The sequence below is a fragment of the Gorilla gorilla genome, chromosome 20, assembly GCF_029281585.2.
Source record: "Gorilla gorilla gorilla isolate KB3781 chromosome 20, NHGRI_mGorGor1-v2.1_pri, whole genome shotgun sequence".
Lineage (NCBI taxonomy): Eukaryota > Metazoa > Chordata > Mammalia > Primates > Hominidae > Gorilla > Gorilla gorilla.
This window is the reverse complement of record NC_073244.2, coordinates 60,328,729-60,353,803: the sequence shown is the minus strand read 5'-3', so window position 1 is coordinate 60,353,803 and position 25,075 is coordinate 60,328,729. Positions and strand designations below refer to the sequence as shown.

General features: G+C 57.0%; 4 protein-coding genes and 1 long non-coding RNA gene across 16 annotated transcripts in view; 3 read left to right on the top strand and 2 right to left on the bottom strand.

Moving 5' to 3' along the window:
• KASH5 (KASH domain containing 5) overlaps positions 1-643 on the top strand; it is a 29,768-nt gene extending 29,125 nt beyond the window's left edge. For 10 of the 12 annotated variants that reach the window (XM_055369953.2, XM_031007232.3, XM_055369952.2 and 7 more), the window contains one exon: positions 22-643. In XM_055369953.2, coding sequence (XP_055225928.1) covers positions 22-163 — 142 coding nt within the window. In that variant the 3' untranslated portion in view covers positions 164-643. The remainder of the gene's footprint in view (positions 1-21) is intronic. The other 2 variants (XR_010132029.1, XR_010132028.1) reach the window with 1 other exon arrangement.
• A 4,431-nt stretch (positions 644-5,074) lies between these two features.
• On the bottom strand, positions 5,075-6,091 carry PTH2 (parathyroid hormone 2). The gene is made up of 2 exons (XM_004061156.5): positions 5,868-6,091; positions 5,075-5,298 (listed from the first exon to the last, which is right to left on the bottom strand). The coding sequence occupies exons 1-2, from the start codon at positions 6,059-6,061 to the stop codon at positions 5,124-5,126; spliced, it is 369 nt and encodes a 122-aa protein (XP_004061204.3). The 5' UTR covers positions 6,062-6,091; the 3' UTR covers positions 5,075-5,123.
• A 95-nt stretch (positions 6,092-6,186) lies between these two features.
• On the top strand, positions 6,187-8,825 carry LOC134757693 (uncharacterized). Its single transcript, XR_010132027.1, has 3 exons — positions 6,187-6,664; positions 8,064-8,136; positions 8,793-8,825. It is a non-coding gene; the product is annotated as an uncharacterized lncRNA (long non-coding RNA).
• A 150-nt stretch (positions 8,826-8,975) lies between these two features.
• GFY (golgi associated olfactory signaling regulator) lies at positions 8,976-11,842 on the top strand. Its single transcript, XM_031007226.3, has 3 exons — positions 8,976-10,254; positions 10,734-10,907; positions 11,408-11,842. Exons 1-3 carry the CDS (start codon positions 9,072-9,074, stop codon positions 11,605-11,607), a joined length of 1,557 nt encoding a protein of 518 aa, XP_030863086.1. The 5' UTR covers positions 8,976-9,071; the 3' UTR covers positions 11,608-11,842.
• A 458-nt stretch (positions 11,843-12,300) lies between these two features.
• Positions 12,301-24,295, bottom strand: SLC17A7 (solute carrier family 17 member 7). Its single transcript, XM_004061157.5, has 12 exons — positions 24,050-24,295; positions 19,334-19,586; positions 17,953-18,071; positions 17,554-17,668; positions 17,388-17,475; positions 16,855-16,941; positions 16,620-16,762; positions 15,705-15,854; positions 15,412-15,544; positions 14,236-14,346; positions 13,913-14,040; positions 12,301-13,710 (listed from the first exon to the last, which is right to left on the bottom strand). Exons 1-12 carry the CDS (start codon positions 24,109-24,111, stop codon positions 13,417-13,419), a joined length of 1,683 nt encoding a protein of 560 aa, XP_004061205.1. The 5' UTR covers positions 24,112-24,295; the 3' UTR covers positions 12,301-13,416.
• Positions 24,296-25,075: the final 780 nt, after the last annotated feature.

Below are 25,075 nucleotides of genomic sequence, written 5' to 3'. Positions count from 1 at the left end.
GCTCTCCCACCTCCCCACCAGAGTCACTCGACATCCACTGATCCCAGCTCCTGTCCTGGGCCTGCTGCTGCTGCTGCTGCTCTCTGTCCTGCTGCTTGGCCTGGCCCCACCTCCCACCTGGCCCCACCTCCAGCTCTGCTACCTCCAGCCCCCTCCAGTGTGAGAGGCACTACTTGCCCCTCAGAGCAGTGTCTAGCTCAATAAATCCCCTGGCCCTCTCTCCACTGGGATCTCCATTGTTAGTCCACTGTTGCGCAGGCTTGCCCTAGATAGAGTACAGGGGATCCACATCCCTGTATTTTTATGTGAAGTCTCCTAGTTTTTTAATGTTGACATTTCTTAACAATAGCGGAACTCCCCCAGTAATGGATTAAGCACTAAGGATTATTCCCTCACAAAACAAGCCTGGCGAGGGCAGCTGTGGGCACACAGCTAAGTCTCGGTTGCCTTGGGGTCAGGGCCTCAGTGATTCTCCTGTCCCCTCCCTCACGCTCAGGAGTTGGCAGTTGTAGCTTCCTACATCACATCTGCGGGAGACGGAAATTTCTTCCTTCCTTTTTATAAAGAGAGGCAGTAGCCTCAGTGTGCAGTGGGTAGATTCAAATCATATTCATAATAAAAGAGAAGCAGTTGCCTGCCCAGAGCCACCAGCAGACTTGTGTTTGTTTCACTAGCCAGACTGTTTGGTGTGACCACCCTTAACTGTAAGGGAGGCTGGGAGACCTGGGAGGTCAAGTACCTCTGCGGGGACTGGGTACCTTGAAAGTGCCTTGCCACACACCTCATTCACACTGAAAAACACTGCAGGCCATGGACCTAACAAACACTTTGGGAGTCACCTACACACCACCACCAGTGTGCAGCTGCTGAGTGGCCTTGGCATGCATCGCCAAGCTGCTTCGAAGGGCTCCAGGATACCTCTTCTCCTTGATTTCTTTCTCCTTCCTACCTTCTCTACAGCTCTGCCTTGCCCTCCCCCAATAGGATCCTGACTCTGTCCTGCCACCCCTCCATGGGTAGCAGCCTAGGTTGACCCAGTCCTAACTGCATCCTAAGTCAATAAAGAACAATCTTCTTGGGCCGGGCACGGAATCACTTGAACCCGGGAGGCGGAGGTTGCAGTGAGTGGAGATTGTGCCACTGCACTCCAGCCTGGGAGACAGAGTGAGACGGTGTCTTAAAAAAACAACAACAAAAAAAAAAATTAAAAAAACACATGCGAGACCCCAACCCCTCCCTCTTATTCACATGGACCATCTGCATGGTGCAGCTCTGATGCATCATTATGCTGTAAGCCCCTTCCCAGCTGGAGTAAAGCTGAGGGCAGGAAAGGGAAGCAGATGGAGTCTGAGAAGCCTACCCTACTCCCGAAAAAAATACATGATTGGGCACCCACTCTGTGTGGCATGTGGCCCATGGTATTATGCAGGGAATGCCCCAAGCTTTGCCTGCCTCATAGCACCGCCAGCAAGATCCTTACACCATGGCTCCAACGCTCCCTGTAAACAACAAGAGTGGACACCCAGGATGGCTGGCCCCAGGGTGGGAGGGCGCTGAGCTAGGCACTTTGAGATATGTATTTAATCTTCACCTCAACACTAGGAAGTAGATGGTGCTATTATTGCTTTACAAATGAAGACACTGAAGCACAGAGAAGTTAAATGACTTGACCTAGATGTCACAGCTAAAAATTATGAGAGTTGGGATCCAAACTCAGTCTGAGTCCAGTTCAGCAAATGAACTCAACACGGTGGCTGTCTGCTGTTTGTAGCAGCCAATGAGTTGAACATCCTTCCTTGCCTGGGAAAATCCCAAGATAGGAAGGAGACAGGGCCCCACCTTCAACCAGGAGAGTCAAAGGAGGGTCCCCTTCCCCAGCTCCCAGGGGGTTGGGCTGCTATGACAGGCAGTGTGTGGGGCCCATGCCCATCCCTGTGGCCAAGGAGAAGGATCACGAGATTGGCAGCCCCACCAGACCCTCCAGTCACAGCTGTCAAAGGCAGCAGCAACTCTCTACAGAAAAAGGAGGACAGGGATGTGGACCAGGCACACACCAGAGATGTCCGCTAGAGTGCAAATGGCAAACAGGAAAAGCACCAGGGTGCCATTTATTCATTCAACAAATATTTGTTCATCATCTCTTTGCAACAGCTAGACCTTAGAAGATGAAGCTGTAGAGGAAAGCAGGACCTCCAACATCAAGCTGAGGAGCTTAGATTTTCTCCTGAGAATGATGGGGCTTTGGGAGGTTTTATTGTTTGTTTGTCTTTGGTTTTTTACATTTTAATTGAGGCGCAGCTTACATACAGATAGGCAGACAAATCTTAAGTATCAGCTGGATAAACTTTTGTGTACGTATATACGCATGAAAATCACAGCCCAGGTCAAGATAGTAGACAGTTTCAGCACCCCAGGTGCTTCCTTGGAGAGTTTTGAGCAAGGGAGGAACAGAATCGGACCTATTTAAAGACAGATGCAGGTAGCTGCAGGTCCTGTGAGAACCCAGAAAAGGCAACTGATTCGGCTTGGAGGTTACAGAATTCTTTCCAGACAAGTGACATTTGTGTTTAGTCTTGAAAGATGGGTAAGGTTTGGGTTACAGTCAGCAGGGGCCCAGGGAGGGTGTCATAGAGGTGGGAAAGAGACCAGTGTGTGTGGAGAGCCATAGGCGGCATCCTGTTGCTGGATTTAAAAAAAAAAAAATTTTTTTTTTTAAAGATTTGGAGCCTGGGAGGGATTGAAGGCTACAGAGTGGTGGGAAATAAGAGAGGTAGGCAAGAGCCCATGAAGGGATTTGAACACCAGCTTGAACTTTATTCCCTAGTGCCGGTAAAAGGGTTGTGAGCAAGGGAAGGCAGAACTCTGGGTAGGAAGAAGAGCATTCAGGGCCTGTGGAGGAGATGAATGAATGAAGGGGATGAGAATGGAGGCCAGCAGGTGGGGAGGAGTCTGGGGCTGTGGTCCAGGTTGGAGAGAATGAAGCCTGAGGCAGGGCATGTGGGTGGAGAGGAGGGAAGAGCAGAGCCAGGGCAGGGTGGGAGGGACCGGGCTGGAGACTGACAAGCTGTGAAGGATGGCGAAAGGGGCAGGACAAGGACAAGCCCTGGGACCTGGCCCAGTGACTAGTAGAGAGTGGAGCCATTCCCAAGATAGGGAACCCATGATAAGGAGTGAGTTCAGAGAAAGACTCAGTTCATTTAGGGGCTGGAGTCCTGAGCCCTGAGCTCCCAGGCTGGAGAAGGGGGTCTGGGTGTTGTCAGCTGTGGGTGGTGGCAGAAGCTGTGGGGACTGCTGAATTTGCTTGAGAGTAGAGTGGGGAGGGAGGAGGCTCCAGACACCATTTTGAGCAAAACCTCAAATGTTCTGATACGGATCGGGAAGAAAATAGAGTGTGGGAAGAGACCAGGCCAGTACCCAGCTACCAGGCCCGCGGGGAAACAGGAGGAGGCTCTTCATAGGGTCTTTGTGAGGTTAAAAGAGCTAATACAAGCACAGCACTTAGAAGAGTGCCTGCTATATAGCAACTGCTCATTAACATTTTAATTCCAGTTCTCCATGAGAGTAGCGGAAAAGTCTAGACTTTTGAAATTGCACATACCCGGATTCCAGTTATTCTTTTGTCGCCTAGTAGCTCTAACAACTTAGGAAAATTCCTCCTGACTTTCAGTCTTATTTGTAAAATTAGGCCAACTCCAGATAGTTTTGAGGAATGCAGTCTTTCCTTTGTTATTCGGAAAGACAGAGAAACAGTCCCGCCCCCACAGTCCAAGGGCCAATTAGGGCTCGGTCCGCCTCCCGAAAATGCAAATTTTGGGACGCCTTGCCAAACACGCGCGGCGGCCCCGCTTCCCGCGCAGCAGACGCGGCCAGCTCCACTCTCTTCTTTAAACCAATGAGAACGCGGTCCGCACGAACGGCGCCCCAGGCGCGCTGATCTAGCCCTCTGGGGAACCACCGGGTTGCCATGGTTACCATTGAGGGGCGGAGCTGAAGGGCAGGCTGGACCTCCGGGGAGAGAGACAGATTTCGATTGGCTCTTTTCTCGCTTCACCTGCAGCCCAGGTATCTTCCCGCCCTTTCCCTGTCCTTTTTGGAGCCTGACGCCTGCTCCTTTCTCTTCTCCTGCCCCAGCCTGGCGCCCCGAAGGTCTCTCGAGAAGGAGACCTGAAGTCAGAAAACCCTGAAAAAAATTGCCGGACGCTGCTGTGAGAAGAGGAAACCCTTTTCAAACAAAAGCGTTTTGCTACGTAACGGGCGCTGTGCTGAAGTCTTATGAAGTATATCTTATTGGATCCTCGTAACAGATGAAGAAAAGGAGACACAGAGACTGACGTCAAGAAGGCTTTCTCAGTACTACGCAGCTAGATTTGGAGGACCCTGGGTTTGGATGCTAGGGCTGCCTCACACCAGAGCCCGCGATCTTTCCACTGTGCCTGGGGAGAAGTCTGGAAGTGATGGGAGGGAGGAACAGCGAAATTCAAAGATGAGAGCTGATGGAGAGACAGATAGAAACCTAACGGAGGAAAGAAAAGGAAGATATGAAGGAGTCAGGCAGAGGAAAAAGGAAAAAAGAAAGTGATGGAGAAGGGAAGGAAGAGTTTCAGAGACAGAAGGAGAATAGAGAGAGGAGGCAGAGATTCCCAGAAGACCAGAAAGCCAAAAGGGTGAAAGGGGAGATAACCACAAGGACCCAGGGAGACGGGGACACATACCCAGAGAGGAAAGAGACCCAGAGAAAGGGACAGAGACGGAGGAGGACAGAGACCTTGGAGATTACAGAGAACCAGAGAGAAGGGGACAGAGATGGGGGTAGGGAGGGACAGGGGCCCAGAATGAAAGGAGGGGGCAGAGGGGGTGTGGGGGGCGATAGGGAAGCAGAGATCCAGAAATAGGAAAGAAGCCAGCTTCCTGGACAAAGGCAGAGAAACGGAATTGAGGAAAGAAAATAGAGTGGGGACTGAGGGGAGAGATGCCAGAGTGGCCGACACAGAGTCCTGTCTCTTTTCTACCCCCCATTTCAAGCCCCGCGCCCCCAACCCAACGCACACGCAGGTCGCGCAGGAACGAGGCGCAGTCCGGAGCGCAGGGCATGGTCTTTATTAAGATGGGGACGGGCAGCGCGCTCAGGGCGCATCCAACACCAGCAGCTTGTGCATGTACGAGTTCAGCCAGTGGCGGCGCTCGAGGGCGGCCAGCAACCGCGCGCGCTCCCGGAAGGCCGCGTCGTCCGCCAGCGCCAGGCTCCTCCGCGGCCTGGGGGTGGCGGGATCCGCCCAGGCCCGTCCTGGGGGGCGGAGGCTGTGGAGAGACGCGGTGACCGCGCGTCCAGACTCGCTCTTGCCGCCGCCTGTCCTCCCCGCGGTCTAACTCGAAGCCCTGTTACTGCCCAGTCCGTGGAGTGGCTCGGTCCGGCTCCCCCTGTCTCTCTCGTTCTCTGTGTGGGTCTCTGTCTCTCTGCTCACCAGGTTCGAAACTCCCCAGGTACTGAGACCGAGTCTGATGCACTTGTCCGCCCACAGCGCTCAGCGCATGGCCAGGCGCACACCAAGAACCCAATAAACGTTGCTCAAAGAATGAATCCGTTTCTGCAACGACTCCTTTCGAGCCTCTCCACGCCTTTCTCGGGATCTGTCTTTCTGTGTCTCTTTCCCTTGCTGATTTTCTGTCCATTTCCCGCACCACCACTACCACCAAACCCTCCTCCCGCCTTCCCCCACCCCTAGTCTCTGTTTTCTCGCTGGGTCTCGGTCGCCCTCTCTTTGGGCTTCTGTTCCGCTTTCTGGATCTTCCGTCCCCTTTCTCTTTGGTTCTCTTCCCACTTCTCCAAGTTCCCACCCCTCCCTGGGAGTTCTGGGCCTGGCACCTACCTGAGGACCCCGACCGGGGGCAGGGCGACTCCCGAGGCAGTGCGGACGCCCCAGGGCACCACCACCAGCAGCAGCAGCAGCAGCCGAACCCGAGGGCTCCTGGACACCTGGCGGGTCTCCATCACCTGTGGAGAACCAGAAAGGGGCTCAGTAGGGCTGCATCCCGGCCCAGAACCCCCGGCCCCACCATGCATCCACCCCCAGCTTCCCGCACAGTCCCCTACCGTGCAGTGGGCTGGGGCAGCGATGCTGGCAGCCCCCTTATATCGCCTCCGCAGCCCCCGCACCAGGCAGTGACGCAGGCCGGGGGGCCGGGGACGCGGGGTCACCCCCTCCCCAGGCTCATTAGGAGCCGCCAGCGGTAATGAGGAGCCGGGGGTGGGGGACCTGCCGCTGCCTTGGCCGCCACCAACTAATTGGGACCAGAAGCTGGACCTGAGACGAGGGAGGGGGAGAGACAGACAGACAGAGAGGTGGACACAGGGGGTGTGTCAGAGGGCTAAAAATAGAGACTGGCGGAAGGACCGTCAGAGGAACAGAGACACAAAGAGAAGGACAAAGACAGAGTGGCCGAGGAAGAAATAGAGAGAAAGAATGGGAACGACAGAAAAAGAAAGGAAAAGGAAGAAAACAAGAAAAGAGAGCGAAGGAGATGGAAACGAACAGTCAGATGGAGATGGAGGAGGGAAAGAAAAGGCTCTCAGAAAGACAGACGGAAATGGAAGGACGTCCTGGTCTGGAAGGAGCTGCCCAGAGATAAATACAGCAGGGAGAGGCCCAGAAAGATCGAGGGCGAGGTAGGGAGGGGGGAAAGGCAAGAAATGGCAAAGGGTACGTGTGGCAGGGGTGTGAGGACAGGAAAAGTGACAGACCACATCAGAAAAACCTCAGAGAGAGTGAGAAGAGGGGAAAACAGACAGGGCTCCTGAGCTGCCCTAAGGATGTGTCTAAGCCCTTATCTGGGAGGAGTTTGGGGGTGCTGTGAAGATTAAAGCCCAGTCTTCCTCACACTGACTCTTTTTGTGTGTGTGTGTTTGTCTGAGATGGAGTCTTGCTCTTGTTGCCCAGGCTGGAGTGCAATGGCACTATCTCGGCTCACTGCAACCTCCACCTCCCAGGTTCAAGCCATTGTCCTGCCTCAGCCTCCCGAGTAGCTGGGATTACAGGTGCCCACCATCACGCCCAGCTAATTTTTGTATTTTAGTAGAGATAGGGTTTCGCCAAACTGTTGGCCAGGCTGGTCTTGAACTCCTGACCTTGTGATCTGCCCTCCTTGGCCTCCCAGAGTGTTGGGATTACAGGCGTGAGCCAGCACACCCAGTCCACACTGACTCTTAAGAGGGGCCTCAGCCGGGTGCTGTGGCTCATGCCTGTAATCCCAGCACTTTGGAAGGCCGTGGTGGGTGGATCACTTGAGGTCAGGAGTTCGAGACCAGCCTGGCCAACATGGCGAAACTCCTTCTCTACAAAAATACATAAATCAGGTGTGGTGTAATCCCAGCTACTTGGGAGGCTGAGGCAGGAAAATCGCTTGAACCTGGGAGAGGGAGGTTGCAGTGAGCCGAGATCGCACCACTGCACTCCAGCCTGGGCAACAGAGTGAGACTCTGTCTCAAAAAAAAAAAAAAATTAAAAAAAAGGGGCCTTTATACACAGTGAGGAGAAGATGGGCAAAACTTGGAAGTCCTACAGAGCAGTAGCAACTTGGGATGTGGGAACTTGGGCTCCTAGTTTCCTAGGAAGGTGGTGGCAGAAGCTTGGACTCCTGAGTCTAAGAGTGGATGGGACAGGGACCCAGATTCCTATGTTCTGGGGGAGGAGGAGGCTGGGGACTTGGATTCCTGAATCTGAGGAAGGAAGGAGCTAGAGGACTGCAGTTCTGAGTCTGGGGGGAGGGAGCTGGGGGATACAACTTAGGGGACTTGAAATAGGAAGGTACCAGGGAACTAGACCCCTGGGTTTTCAGGTAGGAGAGGGTAGAGGGCCAGGACCACCGGTTTCAAAAAAATAATTTGGGCCACATCTCCGCTAGATCAATCCAGTTTCTAACTCCCTTCCCCACCCCAGAGAAAATGTCCTTTACTTCTGTCCCTTTAAGAGTCTAAGTCTGTCGCTAGGCTCCCAGGATCCCCTGGGAGGGGGTCAGGTGCGTCACCTGTGTGCCCCTGAGACCCTGCCTCCCACCGCCCTGCCCAGATCTGTTCTGCAATATTCACCGTTCTCTGCATCCAGCTCTGCTTATCTGCTGTTACCTTGGACACCAGAGCAGGTAAGAGACCCCAGGACCTCAAGTAAGCCTGTCCCATCGATGTGTCGGCCGCCTCCACCTCCACCTGAACACAGACCTATGCTTCTCTGCCCAGACTGGCCCCGGAGATGCTGAAATCCTAGCTCTATCTTCAATAACAGACTTGAGAGTCCTGCCCCAAAGTTCTCTTCTTCAAGTCCTTACCCCTCCACTCTGCAGAGCCCAGACCCCAGACCCTATTTCTGGAGGACTCAGAGCTCCCAATTCCTTTCTAACTCAGGAACCAAGAGCTCAAGGCCTCTTATCTCCTTTCACCCCTGCAATCCAGCCCCCAAACCTTGCTCCCTCAAAATTCTAGGCACCTGAACTTCCAGCCTTCTCCTCTCTAAAGAACCAGGAGCCAGGAACCTCAGCCCCCTCACCCTGCAAGACCCAGGAGTCTGAAGCCCCAGCAACCTTCTTAACCCAGAGCCCAAATGTCTCCCTCCTCCCTCAAATCCATGAGTCCAGCCCTCAGCCGTTAGGAGCCTCCTGTAGTGTAAACAACTGTTGAGTCAAGGTGTCCCGGGGGACCTCGGAGAGGAAGGAGATCCCACGTCCCCTCGAAGCCCTGACACTCCCCAAAGTCGAGGAGATCTGGGGCCTGGAGAAGTGTCGTTCTTTCCCAATTTTTCTAGGACCCCTCGCTGAAACAGATAAGGAAATTAACTACGACTCCCAAGTAGCCCCGCGCCTCAGTCTCCCTTGGCTACCTGGGCCATCGCCCCACAAGCCTCCAAGGGACTTGCGATTGAGTTCTCTTCCCATCCCTGGCGCCAAGCTGGGCCCCGGACGGACGTGGTCCACCTGTGTTCCAGTGGGCGTGGCCTCCGGGAGTGGGCGGGGCTCCTGGGAGCCTTCGGCCTTAACCCCTTCCTTCCCGCTCCCCCCCGCAGCTATAGGTATCTCCCAGAGCTATGAAATCATTCAGCCGGATCCTCTTCCTCGTCTTCCTCCTCTCCGGCCTGAGGTCCAAGGCCGCTCCCTCAGCCCCTCTGCCTTTGGGCTGTGGCTTTCCGGACATGGCCCACCCCTCTGAGACTTCCCCTCTGAAAGGTGCTTCTGAAAATTCCACACGAGATCGCCTTAACCCAGAATTTCCTGGGACTCCTTACCCTGAGCCTTCCAAACCACCTCATACGGTTTCCCTGGAAACCTTCCCACTTGACTTCACTGAGCCCCCCAACCCTGACCTCCGAGAAACCCCGCACCCAGAGTCTCCTGAGACCCCCAAAGCTGACTCACTCACAACCTCAATATCAGAATCCCTGGACATGCCCAAAACTAACCTCTCCAAAATGGCACACCCAGAGTCTCCCGAGACCCCCACACCTGGCCCAACTGAAATGCCACACCCAGGATCCCCTGAGACCCCCAACCCTAACTTCTCCAAAACTGCACGCCCAGAATTTCCTGAGACCCCAAACACTGACCTTATGCAAACTATACCCCAAGAATCCCCAGAGATTCTGCAGCTTAATGCCACTGAAGTCTCACAGGCAGAACTCCCCGAGACCTCAAACACTAACCCTACCAAGACCCCTGACCCCAAATCCCCAGAAAAGCATGACCTCAACTCCACTGAGACCCCAAACTCTGAATTTCTCCAAGCTCTCCATCCTGACCCTTCTAAAACCCCCCACCCAGAATCCCGTGTGACCTACAATCCCAGCCCCACCGAAATTTCCCAAACAGAATTCCCCACAACCTACTACCAAAATGCAACAGATGTACCCAGGACCTCCGACCCTCAAATCTCCACTAGTCCCTACCCAGAAACACCTGTGCCCTTCAAGGATGACGCCACTGCTCTAAATGAGCTGTCCCTGAATCCCAAACCAGGAACACCTGCAGCCATCCAGCCCGACTCCCCAAAATTGCCCACTTCAGATTCTCCAGGAATGGTTGAGCTGAAGGCCCCCCAGAGCTCTGGCCCTAAGGAGTCCAACGCCCCTCATCCCTCAGCCCGGATTGCAGGTCCCCCTGCTCTTCCAGGGCTCCCCAGTCAGTTGGCCCCTGCCACTCTGCGGGCACCCCAGAGGCACAGCCGAGGTGAGGGAGTCAACACCATCATCGTGGTGGAGCGAGTGAAGGAGACCGGTGAGGGGCAGGAGCCGGATTCCTGAGTCTGAGGGAGGGGCTGGGGGCCTGGACTCCTGGGTCCGAGGGAGGAGGGGCTGGGGGCCTGGACTCCTGGGTCCGGGGGAGGACGGGCTGGGGGCCTGGACTCCTGGGTCCGAGGGAGGACGGGCTGGGGGCCTGGACTCCTGGGTCCGAGGGAGGACGGGCTGGGGGCCTGGACTCCTGGGTGCGAGGGACGACGGGCTGGGGGCCTGGACTCCTGGGTGCGAGGGAGGAGGGGCTGGGGTTTGGACTCCTGGGTCCGAGGGAGGAGGGGCTGGGGGCCTGGACTCCTGGGTGCGAGGGAGGACGGGCTGGGGTCTGGACTCCTGGGTCTGAGGGAGAAGGGTTTGGGAACAGGAATTCCTGGATCTGAGGGAAGAGGGGCTAGGAGCTTGGACCCCTGGGTCTGAGAGAGGAGGGGGTTAGGAGCTTAGATTGCTGGTATCCCCCTTCAGGCGTGACTCTGGTGGGGCGACCACGTGGCGCAGCAGGCGGGGCCCTCTGCCTGTTCTTCGCGGGGACCGCGCTGCTGATCGGCATCTTTGTGCTGCTGTGGTGGCTTTACCGCCGGGCAGCTAGACAGCGGCCCTTCGCACATCACCGGCTTCCGGACGACGGAGATGAACCGGGTGAGCGCCCTGCCCCTTGAATGCCTGCACTTTTCCATAACCTGGTCTCTCCCGGCACTACAGGGCGCCCAGCCAAAAAAGCACAGGTCCCCCACCCAAGGTCAATGAAAGCCCTGGCTCTTCCATGGCAACGTCCAGCCCCCTAAATGTCTGCAATTTCACCCAAGAGTCCAGTGCCGCTCCCAATGCGGTTGGAAACGGCTTCAGGCCCAGAGCCGGCCGTCCCCGCCAGCCCCGCCCCTGCCCCTCCAGGTACGCGGCCCGGAGCCCTGTACTTCCCGCCCTCCACTGCAGGCCCCGCCGCTGCTGCTCGGACGCCACGCCTCCTGGTTTCTGCAGCGGCCCCCACGCTTTTTATTGAAAACTCAGTTCAAATGCAGGATCGGAATCCTCTCTCCGGCCTCCTGAACGGTCGGCCGCACAAAAGCGGCCCTGGAGATGATCTGGAAGGGGGCCTGGAGGGTCAGCCTAGAGATGACCACGCCCCTTTGCACCCACAGTTCTGCATTTGGACGCCCCGAAAGACCCCTACGACCTCTACTTTTATGCTCCGGATACCTGGGTCCCTTCCCACATCGCCACCAAGCAGCCCCCGCCCACACCTCCTCTGCCACCAAAGCTGCCCCCGCCGCCCCGCGGGGGTCGCCCGCAGCGTCTGGAGGCCCTGTCCCCCGCCACTCTCCCCAACAACTTCGTGTGAGCCCCACCGAGTTCTGCCGGACCTGCACATCCCCACAGTGAAGGAAAACCCTGCGCTTCTGGCATGCTTAGCTAGAGTAGTCCCCGGATAAAGGGTCTAATATACAGAGATGCTTGCGCTGTGATCAGAGAACAAGGTCTGAGACCGAATAAATATCATGTTCCCATGGCTAGACCCCTCCTCTGGCCTGAGCCCTGGGGTGGGAGGAGCTGGAGTCTGAGACCGCTGAAACTTAGGGAGGAGAGGCTGGGGTCTGGACCCCTGGGTCTGAGGGAGGAGGGGCGGGGGTCTGGACTCCTGGGTCTGAGGGAGGAGGGGCTGGGGTCTGGACTCCTGGGTCTGAGGGAGGAGGGGCTGGGGTCTGGACTCCTGGGTCTGAGGGAGGAGGGGCTGGGGCCTGGACTCCTGGGTCTGAGGGAGGAGAGGCTGGGGCCTGGACTCTTGGGTCTGGGAGAGGAGGGGCTGGGGGCCTGAACCCCTGGGTCTGAGGGAGGCGGGGCTGGGGGCCTGGACCCCTGGGTCTGGGGGAGGTGGGGCTGGGGGCCTGGACCCCTGAGTCTGGGGGAGGAGGGGCTGGGGCCTGGATCCCTGGAATTGAGGAAGGAGGAGCTAGGGGCCTGAACTCCTCGGTCTGAGGGAGGACGGGGCTGGGGACCAGGATGCCTGTGACCTCCACAGCCAAGAACAACTGAGCCTGTACACCAAAGCTTTTATTGGGAGTGGGGCAGGGCAGGATTTACAGTCACAGAGACAGAGACACAAAGACACAACCCTGCACTGGGAAAAAACACCCCTGTCTCCTGCCCCATTCCCTTTCATGGGATTCTGTGACTTCTCTATAGGTTCCCCAAATTCTAAGCTGAAAGAGGGGTGTCTGAGAGGGGAAGGATCCCAGATTTTGAGTCATTAAGCCCCTGAGGGACACAACAAATGGCCACTGAGAAACAGGGTAGTTCGAAACCACCCAGGAGAATAAAGTGCAAGGAATTGGGGAGGGGGCATCATGAAACCACCATGGGGGAGTTCAATGGTGGTAGCTTCAAACCTTTGAGTTCATGGACTGGAGCAGCCACTATTTGACCTGAAAACCATGTCAGAAAAAGTGCACGGGGGTGGAGAGGCATATTGTTAAAATTGCGATTTTGGTTGTTTCCCCAGACATTATGCTAAGCTAGGGAGAAGAGGGTCTTGGGAAATTTGGTGCTTTCGCAGAATCTGCTGGTAGGGGGGATGTGAAGTGGGCAAGGAAGGGGGGACTTGAAACCGCCATTTTCCCTCAGAAACGCTGGTGAGAATCAATCCCTGGAATGGCGGGGACGAGTAATTGGTTAAACCAATCTGGAAGATGCAGAACAGAGTTGGGAGAGATTTGAAACTTCTAGAGGAGGACCTTGAATTTTTCTGAAAGGAGACGGGAGCTGAGTGATCTCAAAGGTTAGCCTGAGAGTCCCTGGAGATAAAGGAAAGTGGGGGGTGGGGGTGCCTCAAAACCACAAGAGAGAGTAAGAGGTCGAACTGTCCATTCAAATAAAGCCCTGAAAGGAGAGATTTGAAACCACTGAGGCAGAACGGGTGGAGAGGGAACCTTTAGGGGAATTTGGGTATCCTTGAAACTGTCAGTCTGCAGCTTCACTACCCCTGAGAGGCAATTGGGAAGGAAAGAGGATTTGACAGCACTGGGAACAAGGGAGAGTGCTTCTTAGGCCTGAGGCAGGACAGAGAGGAGCGGGGTTCCTTGACACTGTCACTCAGGCCAGAGATGAGTGGAATGGAGGTCCTGGAAACTGCCATTCAGTGGGAGGCACATGGTCAGTAGTCCCGGACAGGGGGTGGGGGCCTGGGGGGCTGAAATGTGCTGTGTGTGGCCCCATAGGAGGGCGGTGGTGCAGGGGGTGCCCCCGGGGGCTCAGCCTCATCCTCCATTTCGCTGTCGTCACTGCCAGCCAGCTGGTCATGGCCAACGAAGCCACACTTCTCCTCGCTCATCTCCTCAGGCTCTGCCCACGGCTGCTTCTCTCCAGAAGCAAAGACCCCGTAGAAGATGACACCTCCATAGTGCACCAGGGAGGCAATTAGGAACACGTACTGCCACTCCTCCCGAGTCTGCAGGGGACAATAGGGCTGAGGTCAAATGGGAGGACAGAGAAACAGAGGCGGAGAGAGGGGGAGGCCTAGAGGAAGGGAGGCAGAGACCCAGAGAGGCTGAAAAGGCAGGGATGGCACCCCAGAGACAGTGCCACCACGTGGTCAGTTAGGTACCAAGCACACACTTGGAGGCAGACTGAGTCAGGACTGCGGCACCGACCTTGTGCTTAGTCATGGCCCCCACGATGATGGGGCACACCATGCCCGACAGTGTGCCCACGCCGTTGGAGATGCCCATGAGTATGCTGGCGTAGCGCGGGGCTATGTCTAGGTGGTTCACGTTGAACCCTGGCGGAGAGACAAGTCGGAAGGTGTCACACCGGAATCTCACTCGAGTGATTCCCACTGGGACGTTCTCAACCCTCTCCCCTCCCCGCCACTCATGTTCCACCTTTTGTGAGGCTGAGAGGCCCCGTTCCTGAGCCAGGAAGTTCCCTACAGAGCTGACCAGAGTCCCCCAAGCTGCGGATCCGCGGTTCTCACCAGAGATGGCGAAGCCGCTGAAGCCCACGGCTAGGACCAGGAAGGAGATGGCCACGCCCTTGGAGTGCGAGTAGCCGACCACCAACAGCAGCGTGGCTTCCATGCCGAAGCCTACAGGGAGGGGGGGCCCGCGTCTCCTGAGTGTCGGCCGGAGCAGGGCGCAGGCTGCCCCACACCGCCCTTCCAGACCTGCTCCAGCCCCAAACCGCCTCTATCCGCCCCAGTCTGGCCACCTCCACGCCCAGGCCTCTTCGCGCCCTCCGCGCCACACGCACCCACCCTAACCAGGCCCTTACTTCTCCAGGACCCAGCCCTGACCACGCCCACCAGCTCCATCGCCCCTCCCGTAGCTCCACCCCTTGACTAGGCCACTCCCCGAACACGCAGGATCCCTGCTGTGCACATTCACACCTTCCCCTCAATCCCCACTCATGAGTTTTTGGGGTTTTTTTAATTTTTGATTTTTTTTTTTTTTTAAGAGACAAAGTCTCACGATGTTGCCCAGGCTGGTCTCAAACTCCTGAGCTCAAGTGATCCACCGGCCTTCGCCTCCGAAAGTGCTGGGATTACAGGGGTTAGCCACCATGCCCTGCCTGTTTTTTAATTTTTAATTGTAATTTTAATTTTTCTAGAAACAAAGTCTCGCTCTGTCGCCCAGGCTGGAGTGCTGCGGCGCGATCATAGCTCACTGCGGCCTCGCACTTCTGGACTCCAGCGATCCTCCCTTCTCAGCCTCCCAAGTAGATGGGACCGCAGGCGCGCGCCACCACGCCTAGCACATCTCACTTGTTAGACAGCAGGCCCCCTAAACCCTGTCTCTCCAGGTGCCTTACTCTTAGCGCCTCTTCATCACCTAGTTCATGTCCCACCACACCCAACTTTGTGCAGGCCTTGTCCCTCCAGGCCCAACTCGGTCTTGCCTCTGCTCCACCCGGGAAGTCTCGCCCACCCTGCCCTTCCACGCGGTGGCCCCTTGGACGGCCGTGTGACAGTCCCTTTCATCCAGGCCTGCCCTGCCCCGAGGGCTCCACCCTGTTGGCCACGGCCCTTTGCATAGAAAGGGACTCCTGGGGCAGGCTGGATGGTTTCCGCCTGTAACCACTCCCCATCACCTCTCAATCCCGCTCTGCTCCACCCAGGCTGTCCTAGAGCCGGCCCAGGCCCCGCCCCACTCACCTCCGCAGTTCATCAACTTGCGCACGTTGGTGGTGGACATGATGCGGCGGCTCCGCAGGAAGTCCGCGATCTGGCCGCCGATGGGCACGATGATGGTCATGACCAGGTGGGGAAGCGCGGACACCAGGCCTACCTGCGGGAACAGGTGTACAGGGGACACTAGGGTTCGGGGCCGCCGGCTCGGCGTCTCTGCCCGGTCCGTGCACCACCGGCTCCTCCCTGCCTCGGGATCGCCGCCAGTTCCCTCCCGCCGACCCCTCCGCACCCCCCTGCCCTCTCCTCCTGGGCTCTACCTTGCTGATCTCGAAGCCGAACACTTCTTCGAAGTAGGCGGGCTGGGAGATGAGCAGCAGGTAGAACGTCCAGCTGCGGCAGAAGTTGGCCACGATGATGGCATAGACTGGCATAGACGTGAAGAAGCGCCGCCAGGGAGTGCTAAACTTCTGTGGGGGCGAGGGGAGGGCCGCTAAGACGGGGAGCGGGGCTGAGGGCTTCTCCGCGTCCCTTCAGGGACCACAGTGTAGTTCTGCAGAGACCAAAGGATCCCGACCGCACTGAAACTTCTATGGACCCAAAGGCGCGGGCTACACCATGTTGCCGTGGGGACCCAGGGATCCTAGCCTCAAGGTGACACTTGAGTGATGAAGGGGTCCTGGCCCTATGGTAGCCTCTCAGGTCCGCAGGTGTCCGGGCCCCTCAGGGACCTGTCTTTTTCTTTTTTTATTTTTATTTTAACTTTTTGTATTTTGTATTTTGAGTAGAGACGGGGGTTTCACCATGTTGCCCAGGCTGGTCTGGAACTCCTGGGCTCAAGCGATCCTGCAGCCTCCACCCCCAAAGTGTTGGGATTGCAGGCGGAAGCCACTGAGCCTGCCCTAGGAGTCTCTTTTTATCAAAAATGCTCCCAAAATACAGCCTCAACTCAAGGTCTAAGCAAAACCCCCACATTCTAATCCCTTCTCTGCTGGCTTTAACCATGCCCTGTCAGTGGTTCTAATCCTGCTCAACTCCTGACCTAACCCTGCCCCCAGCACCTGAGAATCCCGTCCTCCGCGGGTTGCAACCCGCCTCCTAGGTTCTAGCCCCTCTCTTTGCGTTCCAGTCCCGTCTCCTCTAGAGTCTGCAGGAACCCTCCCTGATCTACACGCTGTGCAGGTTCGTGGCTTGCTATCTCTCCCCGCCCCTTCCCCAAAGATTTGGTCCCGGACCGTGAGGGGGTTCATGAGTTTCGCGCTCTCTCCGATGGCGTCCTCGATGTACTTGCGCTCCTCCTCCGAGATGCTGGGGTGCAGCGCGGGGGACTCGTAGGAGACGAGCAGCCAGAACAGGTACCAGAAGATCCCGAAGCTGCCTGGGGGGGGTCAGGAGGGGGATGGGAGCGAGGTGAGGACCGGCCCCGCTCCGCCCCAGCGCCACCCGGAACCAGGCATCCGGGTCCCTCACCGTAGACGTAGAAAACAGAGCTCCATCCTGAGTACTGCACAAGGACCCCGGCGAGGGGCATCGCGACCACCGCCCCAGCATAGGAACCTGAGGGGGAGGATGCGGGGGAGAGAACAGGCCCATCTTCCCTCAGATCAAGGAGTGCGGACCCCCACCGCTTCCACCTTTCCAGACACTGAATTACAGGCCACAGCCCCTCCTCCCTTAGACCCAGGAATCCAGGCCTAGCCCCTCCTCGCTCGGACCCAGGAGTCCACGCCCCCAGCTCCTCCTCTCAGACCCAGGAGTTCGGGCCTCCAGTCCCTCCTCCCTCAGACCCAAGAGTCCAGGCCCCCAGACCCTCCTCTTTCAGACCCAGGAGTCCAGCCCCAGCCCCTCTTCCCTCAGACCTGGGAGTCCAGGTCCAGAGTCTCCTCCTCCTCCCTCAGACACAGGAGTTCAGCCCCCCCAGCCCCTCCCCGCTCAGACCCAACAGTCCAGGCCCCAACCCCTCCTCCCTCAGATTCAGGAGTGAGGATCCCTCTTCCTCTCACCACAAAAGGCTGTCGTCGCCAGGCGACTCCGTTCTAAGGGTGGGGCCCATTTGCTCCAGATCCCATGGCAGGCGGGGTATGTGACCCCCTAAAGAGGAGAAAACCAAGGTCACTGAGAAGAGGCAGGGTCCGAGCGAGGGCAGGGTCATATCAGGCGGGGATTTACCTCTACCAACCCCTGCAGGATCCTCACGAAGATGACACAGCCATAGTGGACGCGGGCAGCTGAGGGGATCAGCATGTTTAGAGTGGATGTTGCCACAATAGCAAAGCCGAAAACTCTGATGGGAAGGGTCAGAGAAAAGAATCCAAGCTATCCAGCCAGGCCCGGGATTCTGCCTTTCCGGCCCACAGCAAGCTAGGCCCAGTGGTCCCCGGGACCCCAGGTCCCACCACCTCTCTGACTTACACCTTCCTCAATCGCAAGCCCCACCTTTCTCTAAGGCCCACCCCCAAATCCAGGCTTCTCCCATTTACCAGAGCCAGCCCGCAAATTCAAGACCACGCCCTCTAACTCCACCCACACAACTGTAGTTACGCCCACTTGGAGACCCCACCACTGTACCTGTTGGCTGCAAATTTTTGACAGATAAATCCTCCTGGAATCTGAGTGACAATGTAGCCCCAGAAAAAGGAGCCGTGTATAAGGCCGACAGTCTCTGGATCCCAGCTGAACTGGGCTTTCTGCGGGCCAAAATGTACATTAAATCAGCCGCCCTGTCCAGGCTCTGCGGCTCCACCAATCAGCACCCACAGACTTAGCGTCTCGACCTATCAGCAACGAGGAACCCCTCCCACCTCCAAACGCCTGCCAATCAAAGCTCACACTATCTTTCTGTCAATTAAAGTCTACAAACTCCGCTCTTCCACGTTGCTAGGGCCTATGCTGCCTTAACAACGGAGTCCATCACCACCTAGACGCCTTGCTTTGCCTGCTTCCTTGCCTCTATGAAAGCCTAGGGGCCCATGTATGATGATGACTCTCTCCACTTATATCCAGCTTATGAGCGTTTGCGGAGTGACCTGCACAGGGTCCAGGCGGGGACACGAAGCAGCCAAGGGGGCGGACCAGATTGGAAGGGAGCAAGGGGAGGAGCTTCAGGTAGGACAAAGGCACAAATCAGGACTCTTTTCTGATGCAGGGGCAAGGCCTATGCTGAAATTAAAATAGGAGAAAGGACAGGGCGCGGTGGCTCACGCCTGTACTCCCAGGACTGGGAGGCCGAGGCAGGAGGATCGCTTGAGCCCAGGAGTCCGAGACCAGCCTGGGCAACATAGTGAGACCTTGTCTCTACAAAGATAAAAATAAAAATATTAGCTGGGTATGCCGGCGCGCGCCTGTAGTCCCAGCTGCTCAGAAGACTGAGGCAGGAGAGTCACTTGAGCCCAGGAGTTCGAGGCTGCAGTGATGGTGCCACTGCACTCCAGCTTGGGCGACAGAGCAATGGCCCCACTGCTCCGTAGCCTGGGAGACCCTGTGGGTCTTTAGATAAGGGACACAACACATGCAGTGGGACGTAGGCAGTGGCAGGGTTTCAAAAAAGGATCACATTCAGGGAGGAACCTGAGATGGGACTGAGATTAAATAGATGTGACCCGGGGACATGAGCTTGGGGTACAGGCGTGAGCAAAATTGCTAGTAGGTCCAAAATGGGGCAGGGGCAACCCCTAGGGAACCTGATGTTGGGGCGGACTCTACGTTTTTCAATCAAGCCCCTGGAAATAAGGGCGGGACTTCATTTAGATCAGGGCGGGGCTTAGGAAACGGAGGCGGCCCCTAAGGCGAGGTCAGAACTAAGGGGCGCACGGATTGGGCGGAGCTATTCCGACAGCGTTTCGGAAGGGGCGTGGCCTGGAAGTCTGGTGGGTGAATGTGACGTCATGGGGGCGTAGGTGGAGCTCGGTGAGCGGGGCGGGGCTCTGCAAGGGCTCAGGCCTTGAGCTACCTGCACCACCACGTGGCCCCCGCGGTGGGTCGTGCTGTTATTGACCATGGAGACGATGGCCACGCCCAGGTTGCAGCGGATGCCAAAGCTGATGCAGAAGCCCAGACCACTCATGATGGCGATAATGTAGCGGCGAGGGAGGCCGAAGCAGGTGCAGTCCACCACCGGCGGGTCCCGGGTCTGCGTGGTCACCGGGCGCCCATCCGCACTCAGCTCCAGCGTCTCCGCGCCTTCCTGCCGCTTCTCCAGAAGGCTGCGGGACAGCAAGAGCCAGAGACTCGGAAGTCCAGGCCCCCAGCCCCCTCACCCCCAAGACCAGGATCCAGGGCAAAACCTGCTTTTCAAGATCCAGAATTCTAAGCCCGCACCTCCTCCTTCACCAAGAGTCCAGGTCCTTGGCTCCCTTCGCCCCCCTGATCCAGAAATCCTCCATCTCCCTCAGACCGGGAATTCAGGCCCCCAGCCCCCTCCTTCTTCACATTGACGGTCTTCAGTCCCCCTCTCCCAGCTCTGTCAAATCCTTCAACTCAGGAGACTTAGACCCCAGACAACCCTTTGGGATTCAAGAGCCTGTGCCCCCACTCCGAGGCCCAAAGACTCTCCAGCCGCCTCTCCCGGATAACAGTCTATTCGAGGAAGCAAAAGGTGCTAAGGAGATGCTTCAGCAAAGGTGTCAAAAGAACAGATGCTTCTCAGCCACGTTTGCTAGGGGGTGGGGAGATGTCCAGGACCCTGGGAATCCAGCAGCCCGTCCCAGGCATCCCTAGGGAACCTTGAGTCCAGGCTGCCAGCCTAGGGGGTAGGGAGGGGGAGTGTCGGGTGGTGTCCTGGCAGGGGACAGATGGCCCTGGTAGGGGGATTGGCTCATTCCCCAGCGTGACTCTCGCCCCCGCCCGTTCTGGATCCAGAATCAAGTCTGTGATGACGAAGAGGGTATTTGGAGGGCTGCCTCAAACCCAGAGAGAGGCTGCAGAGAGAGAGAGGTGCCTTCAGACAGGTGGAGAAAGACCCAAAAAGAGGGTGACAGAGATGGGAGGAGTTGTACAGAGGCCCAGAGAGAGGGGGTCACAGACAGAAGAAGGGAGAGAGATCCAGTGAAAGGGGGACAGAGATCTAGAGAGGAAGAGACAGAGACCCAGAGAGAGTAACAGGGGAGCAGAGACCCAGAGAGAGAGGGGGACAGAGACCCAGAGATACAGGGGGACAGAGACCCAGAGAGAGGGAGAGAGAATAACAGGGGAGCAGAGACCCAGAGATACAGGGGGACAGAGACCCAGAGACATAGCAGGACAGCGACCCAGAGAGAGAGGGGGACAGAGGCCCAGAGATCCAGGGGGACAGAGACCCAGAGAGAGGGAGAGAGAATAACAGGGGAGCAGAGATCCAGAGAGAGAGGGGGACAGAGACCCAGAGAGAGAGGGGGACAGAGACCCAGAGACATAGCGGGACAGAGACCCCGAGAGAAAGGGAGACAGAGACCCAGAGATGGAGGGGTCAGAGACACAGAGGATGACAGAGACCCAGAGAGAGGGAGACAGAGACCCAGAGAGAGGGGGAGAGAGACCTAGAAATAGGGGGACAGAGACCCAGAGAGGGAGGAGATGGAAACCTAGAGAAGGAAGCAGACAGAGTCCCAAAGAGAGGTGGGGACAGAAACCCAGGAGATAGGACATAGATGCAGAGAGATGAGAACAGAGATCCAGAATGCAAGAGAAAGATGGAGAGCCTGGGAGATGGAGGATAGACAGGCTGGGGACGTGATTTGTGAGGTGCGGCCCCTCTCTGAGGTGGGTAGGCAGCCAGGGGATCGGGCTGGATCCCAGGAAGGGGCTGGAACAGATGGAGGCGAGGGAGACTGGGACGGGGGAGGAAGGAACAGCCAGACGGTCCAGGGGGAGGGAGGTGGAAGAGCTGCGAGAACACAGCAACCCCTCCCCGTCCTAGAACTTAAGGAGGTGGGGAGGGGCAGTTAAGAAACAGGGGTGGGAGAAGCCAGGGAGTGGACAGAACCCAGAAGGAGTAGGAATGAGACCCCAAGAGGAAGAAGACAGAGAGCCAGAGATGGGGGGATTGAAGCCACTAGGACGAATAGTACAGGATGGCAGTAACTCCCCCCACCCATCAGAACACATCACCCAAAGAGATCAGACTGACCCAGGTTGACATCGGATGATATTTGACCCTGAAACTCAAGATGTGATTGCAGCCCCTGATGTGAGATTCCTTGTTAATATGAGGAGATGTCAGATCTCTAATCAAGGCTGTCTAAACAGGGGGTCTCAGTATCCCACATCTATAAAATGGGGACAAGGGCAAAAATGCAAGAGAATAAAGAGGGAACTTCAAGGTGATATCAATCATTTTAGAGCAAGAGGACCAAGGACGCAGAGATGAAGGTGGCCCTGATGCTTTGCAGGGGACAAGGACAGAGAAGGGAGACCCTAGATGCAAATCCCCCTCCCCTCCCTGGATACCCCAAACTCAGGCCTGGGGACCTGGCGATGAGGAAAAGCAACACTTAGGAGGCCATTACCCCAAATCGAGAAGATGTCTCAACTTCTCTCTCTCTCCCTCTCTCTCTCTCTCTGCTTCTCTCAGGATCTCTGTCCACTCCCCCACGTCTTTGTCTCCTTATGTCCCTCTGCTCTCTCTTCTCTTCCCATTGTACAACTAAGGAAACTGAGGCTCGGGGAGCTGAAGTGGCACTCCAAGGTCACAGACAAGAACAGCAATGGGACCTGATCTCTTACTGGCCCTCGGCATCCCCCTGTCCAAGACCTGGCTCTCAGAAAGGAGGCACCTTGGGTTCTCATCTCTCTGGCATCCCATTCCCCCATGTCCTTGTTCCAAGTCACCCTGGGTGCAAGGAAGCTCCCCACCAGCTGTGGCATCACTCATCTCAAGGAAGAGCTCTGTTCTAGGCTTGGGAGGGAGACCGACCTGGGTTCAAATCATGGGGCTCATACTCATCCACTGATCTCCCCAACCCCAGAATGGAGCCTCAGTTTCCCCATCTTTGTCTAGAGGATTAAATGAGATCAACCTGTTGTCTCTAATAGGGGGTATTCCCCTCTCCCTCCAACCATCAGAGCAAACCCCAGGCATTGGAAGCAAATGCTTTTCTCTGCACAAACTCCCTGCTGATGGTCCTGGCCAGAGCCCGGGTGTCTCTGGGGACCCAAGAGGTAACTCAGAGAGTGAGAGCCAGAGAGATTGACTGTGAGAAACCCTAGCACAGATGAGAAACAGAGGCAGAGACTGAGGGAGGGGCCTGAGGAACACATCCCTCCCGCTGCCACCCGCCAGCCCCTCCACCAGCACGTCTCTTTCTCTCTCTCTCATTCTCCTGACTTCACACTGATGTATTTTGAGAAACTCGTGAAAGGAGGCGAGAAAAAGGGTGGGGAGGGGCTGGAAAATTGGAAAAAGAAGGGGTGAGGTTATCTCAGCTTCCCCTCCACCGCCAACCTCCGTCACTGCACCATCCTCCTGCCCACCTCCCCCCACTTCTGTCCAGCCTTATTCTTGTCTCTCATGTTACTAGAGGGTGGGGTAACTTTGGAGCTAAGAGGTGATCTGCAGCAAGCAAGACTGATGTTAGACTTAGCAAAGGACCCCCATGGCCTAGTGAGGTGGACTGAAGCTCAACGAAACACAGGGTCAGGGCTGTGGGCCAAGGGGACAGGGCCTGAGGGCACGGCGGCAGGGGCATGATGCTGATGAGGCCATCTCCTTCGTGCACTGTGGCCAGATATATTTTTAGGCTTTTCCGCAGCTGAGTAATTTATCTGACTTAGAGCCAAAGCTGGGGTTGGGGGTGAGAGCCTGTGGGGAGGTGTCCCGATTATCCTGAGGGACACTCAGGTCACTGGGGTCATCAACCTGGTTGGGAGGGGGTCCCTGTCAGCCCCAGCCTATATCCTTTGGGAAGGCTGTCCTACCCCAGGAGCCAAAATTTTTGGCCTCTAACTCCTTTCTCTCCCAGGGACCCAGGGTGCTGTGACTTCTTCCACCCAGCCTCACCCCCTCAAGGACAACGGGCTATGAGCCCCAATCCGCTTATAGCTGCAGATTAAACTCCATGCCAGACAGAAACGGAAAAAGACACAGAGAGACGGAGAGACCCATGGTGGGAGAATTAAAACACTGAGACCGGGACAGGGATCCAGAGAAGTGGGGACCAGAGATCCAGGGAAGAGGAGAGACCCAGAAAGAGGGGGACAGAGACTCTGAGTCAGGAGTTGATAGAGATCCAGTGAGAGCAACGGCCAGAGAACCAGAGAGAGGGGCACAGAGACGCAAAGAAGCGGAGGCAGAGATCTAGGGAGAAGGAGGGGCCCAGAGAGAAGGGAGCCGAGATCTGGAAAAAGAGGGAGACGGAGACTCAGAGAGAAAGGGGGCAGAGACATCCAGAAAGAGACGGGGACAGAGACCCAGAAGTGGTGGGGGAGGAGCCAGAGACCCGGGAGAGAGGCATTTACAGCACCAGAGAAAGAGTGGAGCCGGGTGGGGTGGGGTGCAGAAAAATGAACAGGATAATGGACAAGGCTCGACCAGGGAGAACAGCGCCGTCGGAGCCCACGGCAGAAAACTGGACAGATGAGTGGACCCCCATGCCGGGGTATCGCCCGTTCATCTGTCAGTCTGCGCCCAGGTGGGAATTAGCATCCTCCTCAGATCCTCCCACTCTTCTCCCGGGACCCCCGCCAGGCTCACCGGTGCAGCTTCCCGAGAGCACGACCCGCTAGCTTCCGAAACTCCTCCTGGCGGAACTCCATGGTGGCGGCTCCTGCCGCCGGTCACCCCGCCGGTCCCCCCCGCCGATCCCCCCGCCCGCGGGCCCGGGCGGCCGCGTCCGGGTTCCCGGGGTCCGCCCCGGCCCGGCCGGCCCCGCAGCTCCGCTCGGGGGGAAGGAGGCTGCAAGTACAGGCGGCCCGGGGGCTGTCACAGGACTCAGCGCCGGGGGCGGGGCGCAGGAGGCCCCGCCCCGGCCCCACCAGGCCCCTCCCCTCGTCTGTCAGACCCGCCCCCTCTCGCAGCCCTTTCATCCTCGTCCTGTCCCCTCCTGAGCCTTCCAAGACCACGCCTGTGGGTTCTGAACTCACGCCTCCGAGTTCACGCCCCCCAGTTCTGTTCCTTCCCCAGGCTACTCCCCCTATCCCTGTTCCATCACCCCTGGCTCCTACCCAGATTTTCTCTCCTCTCCTGAGTTCTCATCCCCATCATTTCTCTCCCCGACTTCTGTTCCCCCTAATTTCGTCCCTTACAATCCTGTCTTCTCTGACTTTCCCTCTGCGTTCATCCTCCAGTTCCTTCACTCCTCCCCGCCCCCACCCCGCAATTCCATCCCCATCCCACCTCGTCCCCAGTTCCAATAGTCTCATCCAGGGAGTTCTTTCTTTTCTCATTCAAGGGAAATTCTTTCCCCTCAAGTCCAACGCCTACTTCGATCCACCTGTCGTCCCCATCTAGTCCCTTTCGCCACCTGGGTTCTTCACCCTTGAGCTCCATCTCCTCCTGAGTTTCCATCTTTCCCCTTTGAATCCCGTACTCCTCCAGCTCTATTCTCCCTCCGGCGTCTCTCTCCTCCCTGTTGCTTCTCTCCCTGAGTTTCATTCCCTAACCCCGATTTTCTTCCCTCTGGCTTCCGTCCCCCACAGTTATATGTCACACACCCCACCAGTGCCAGCTGCGACCCCATAGTCTCCCCATTGTGTTATTTCTCCGCTCCTCTGGGATCTG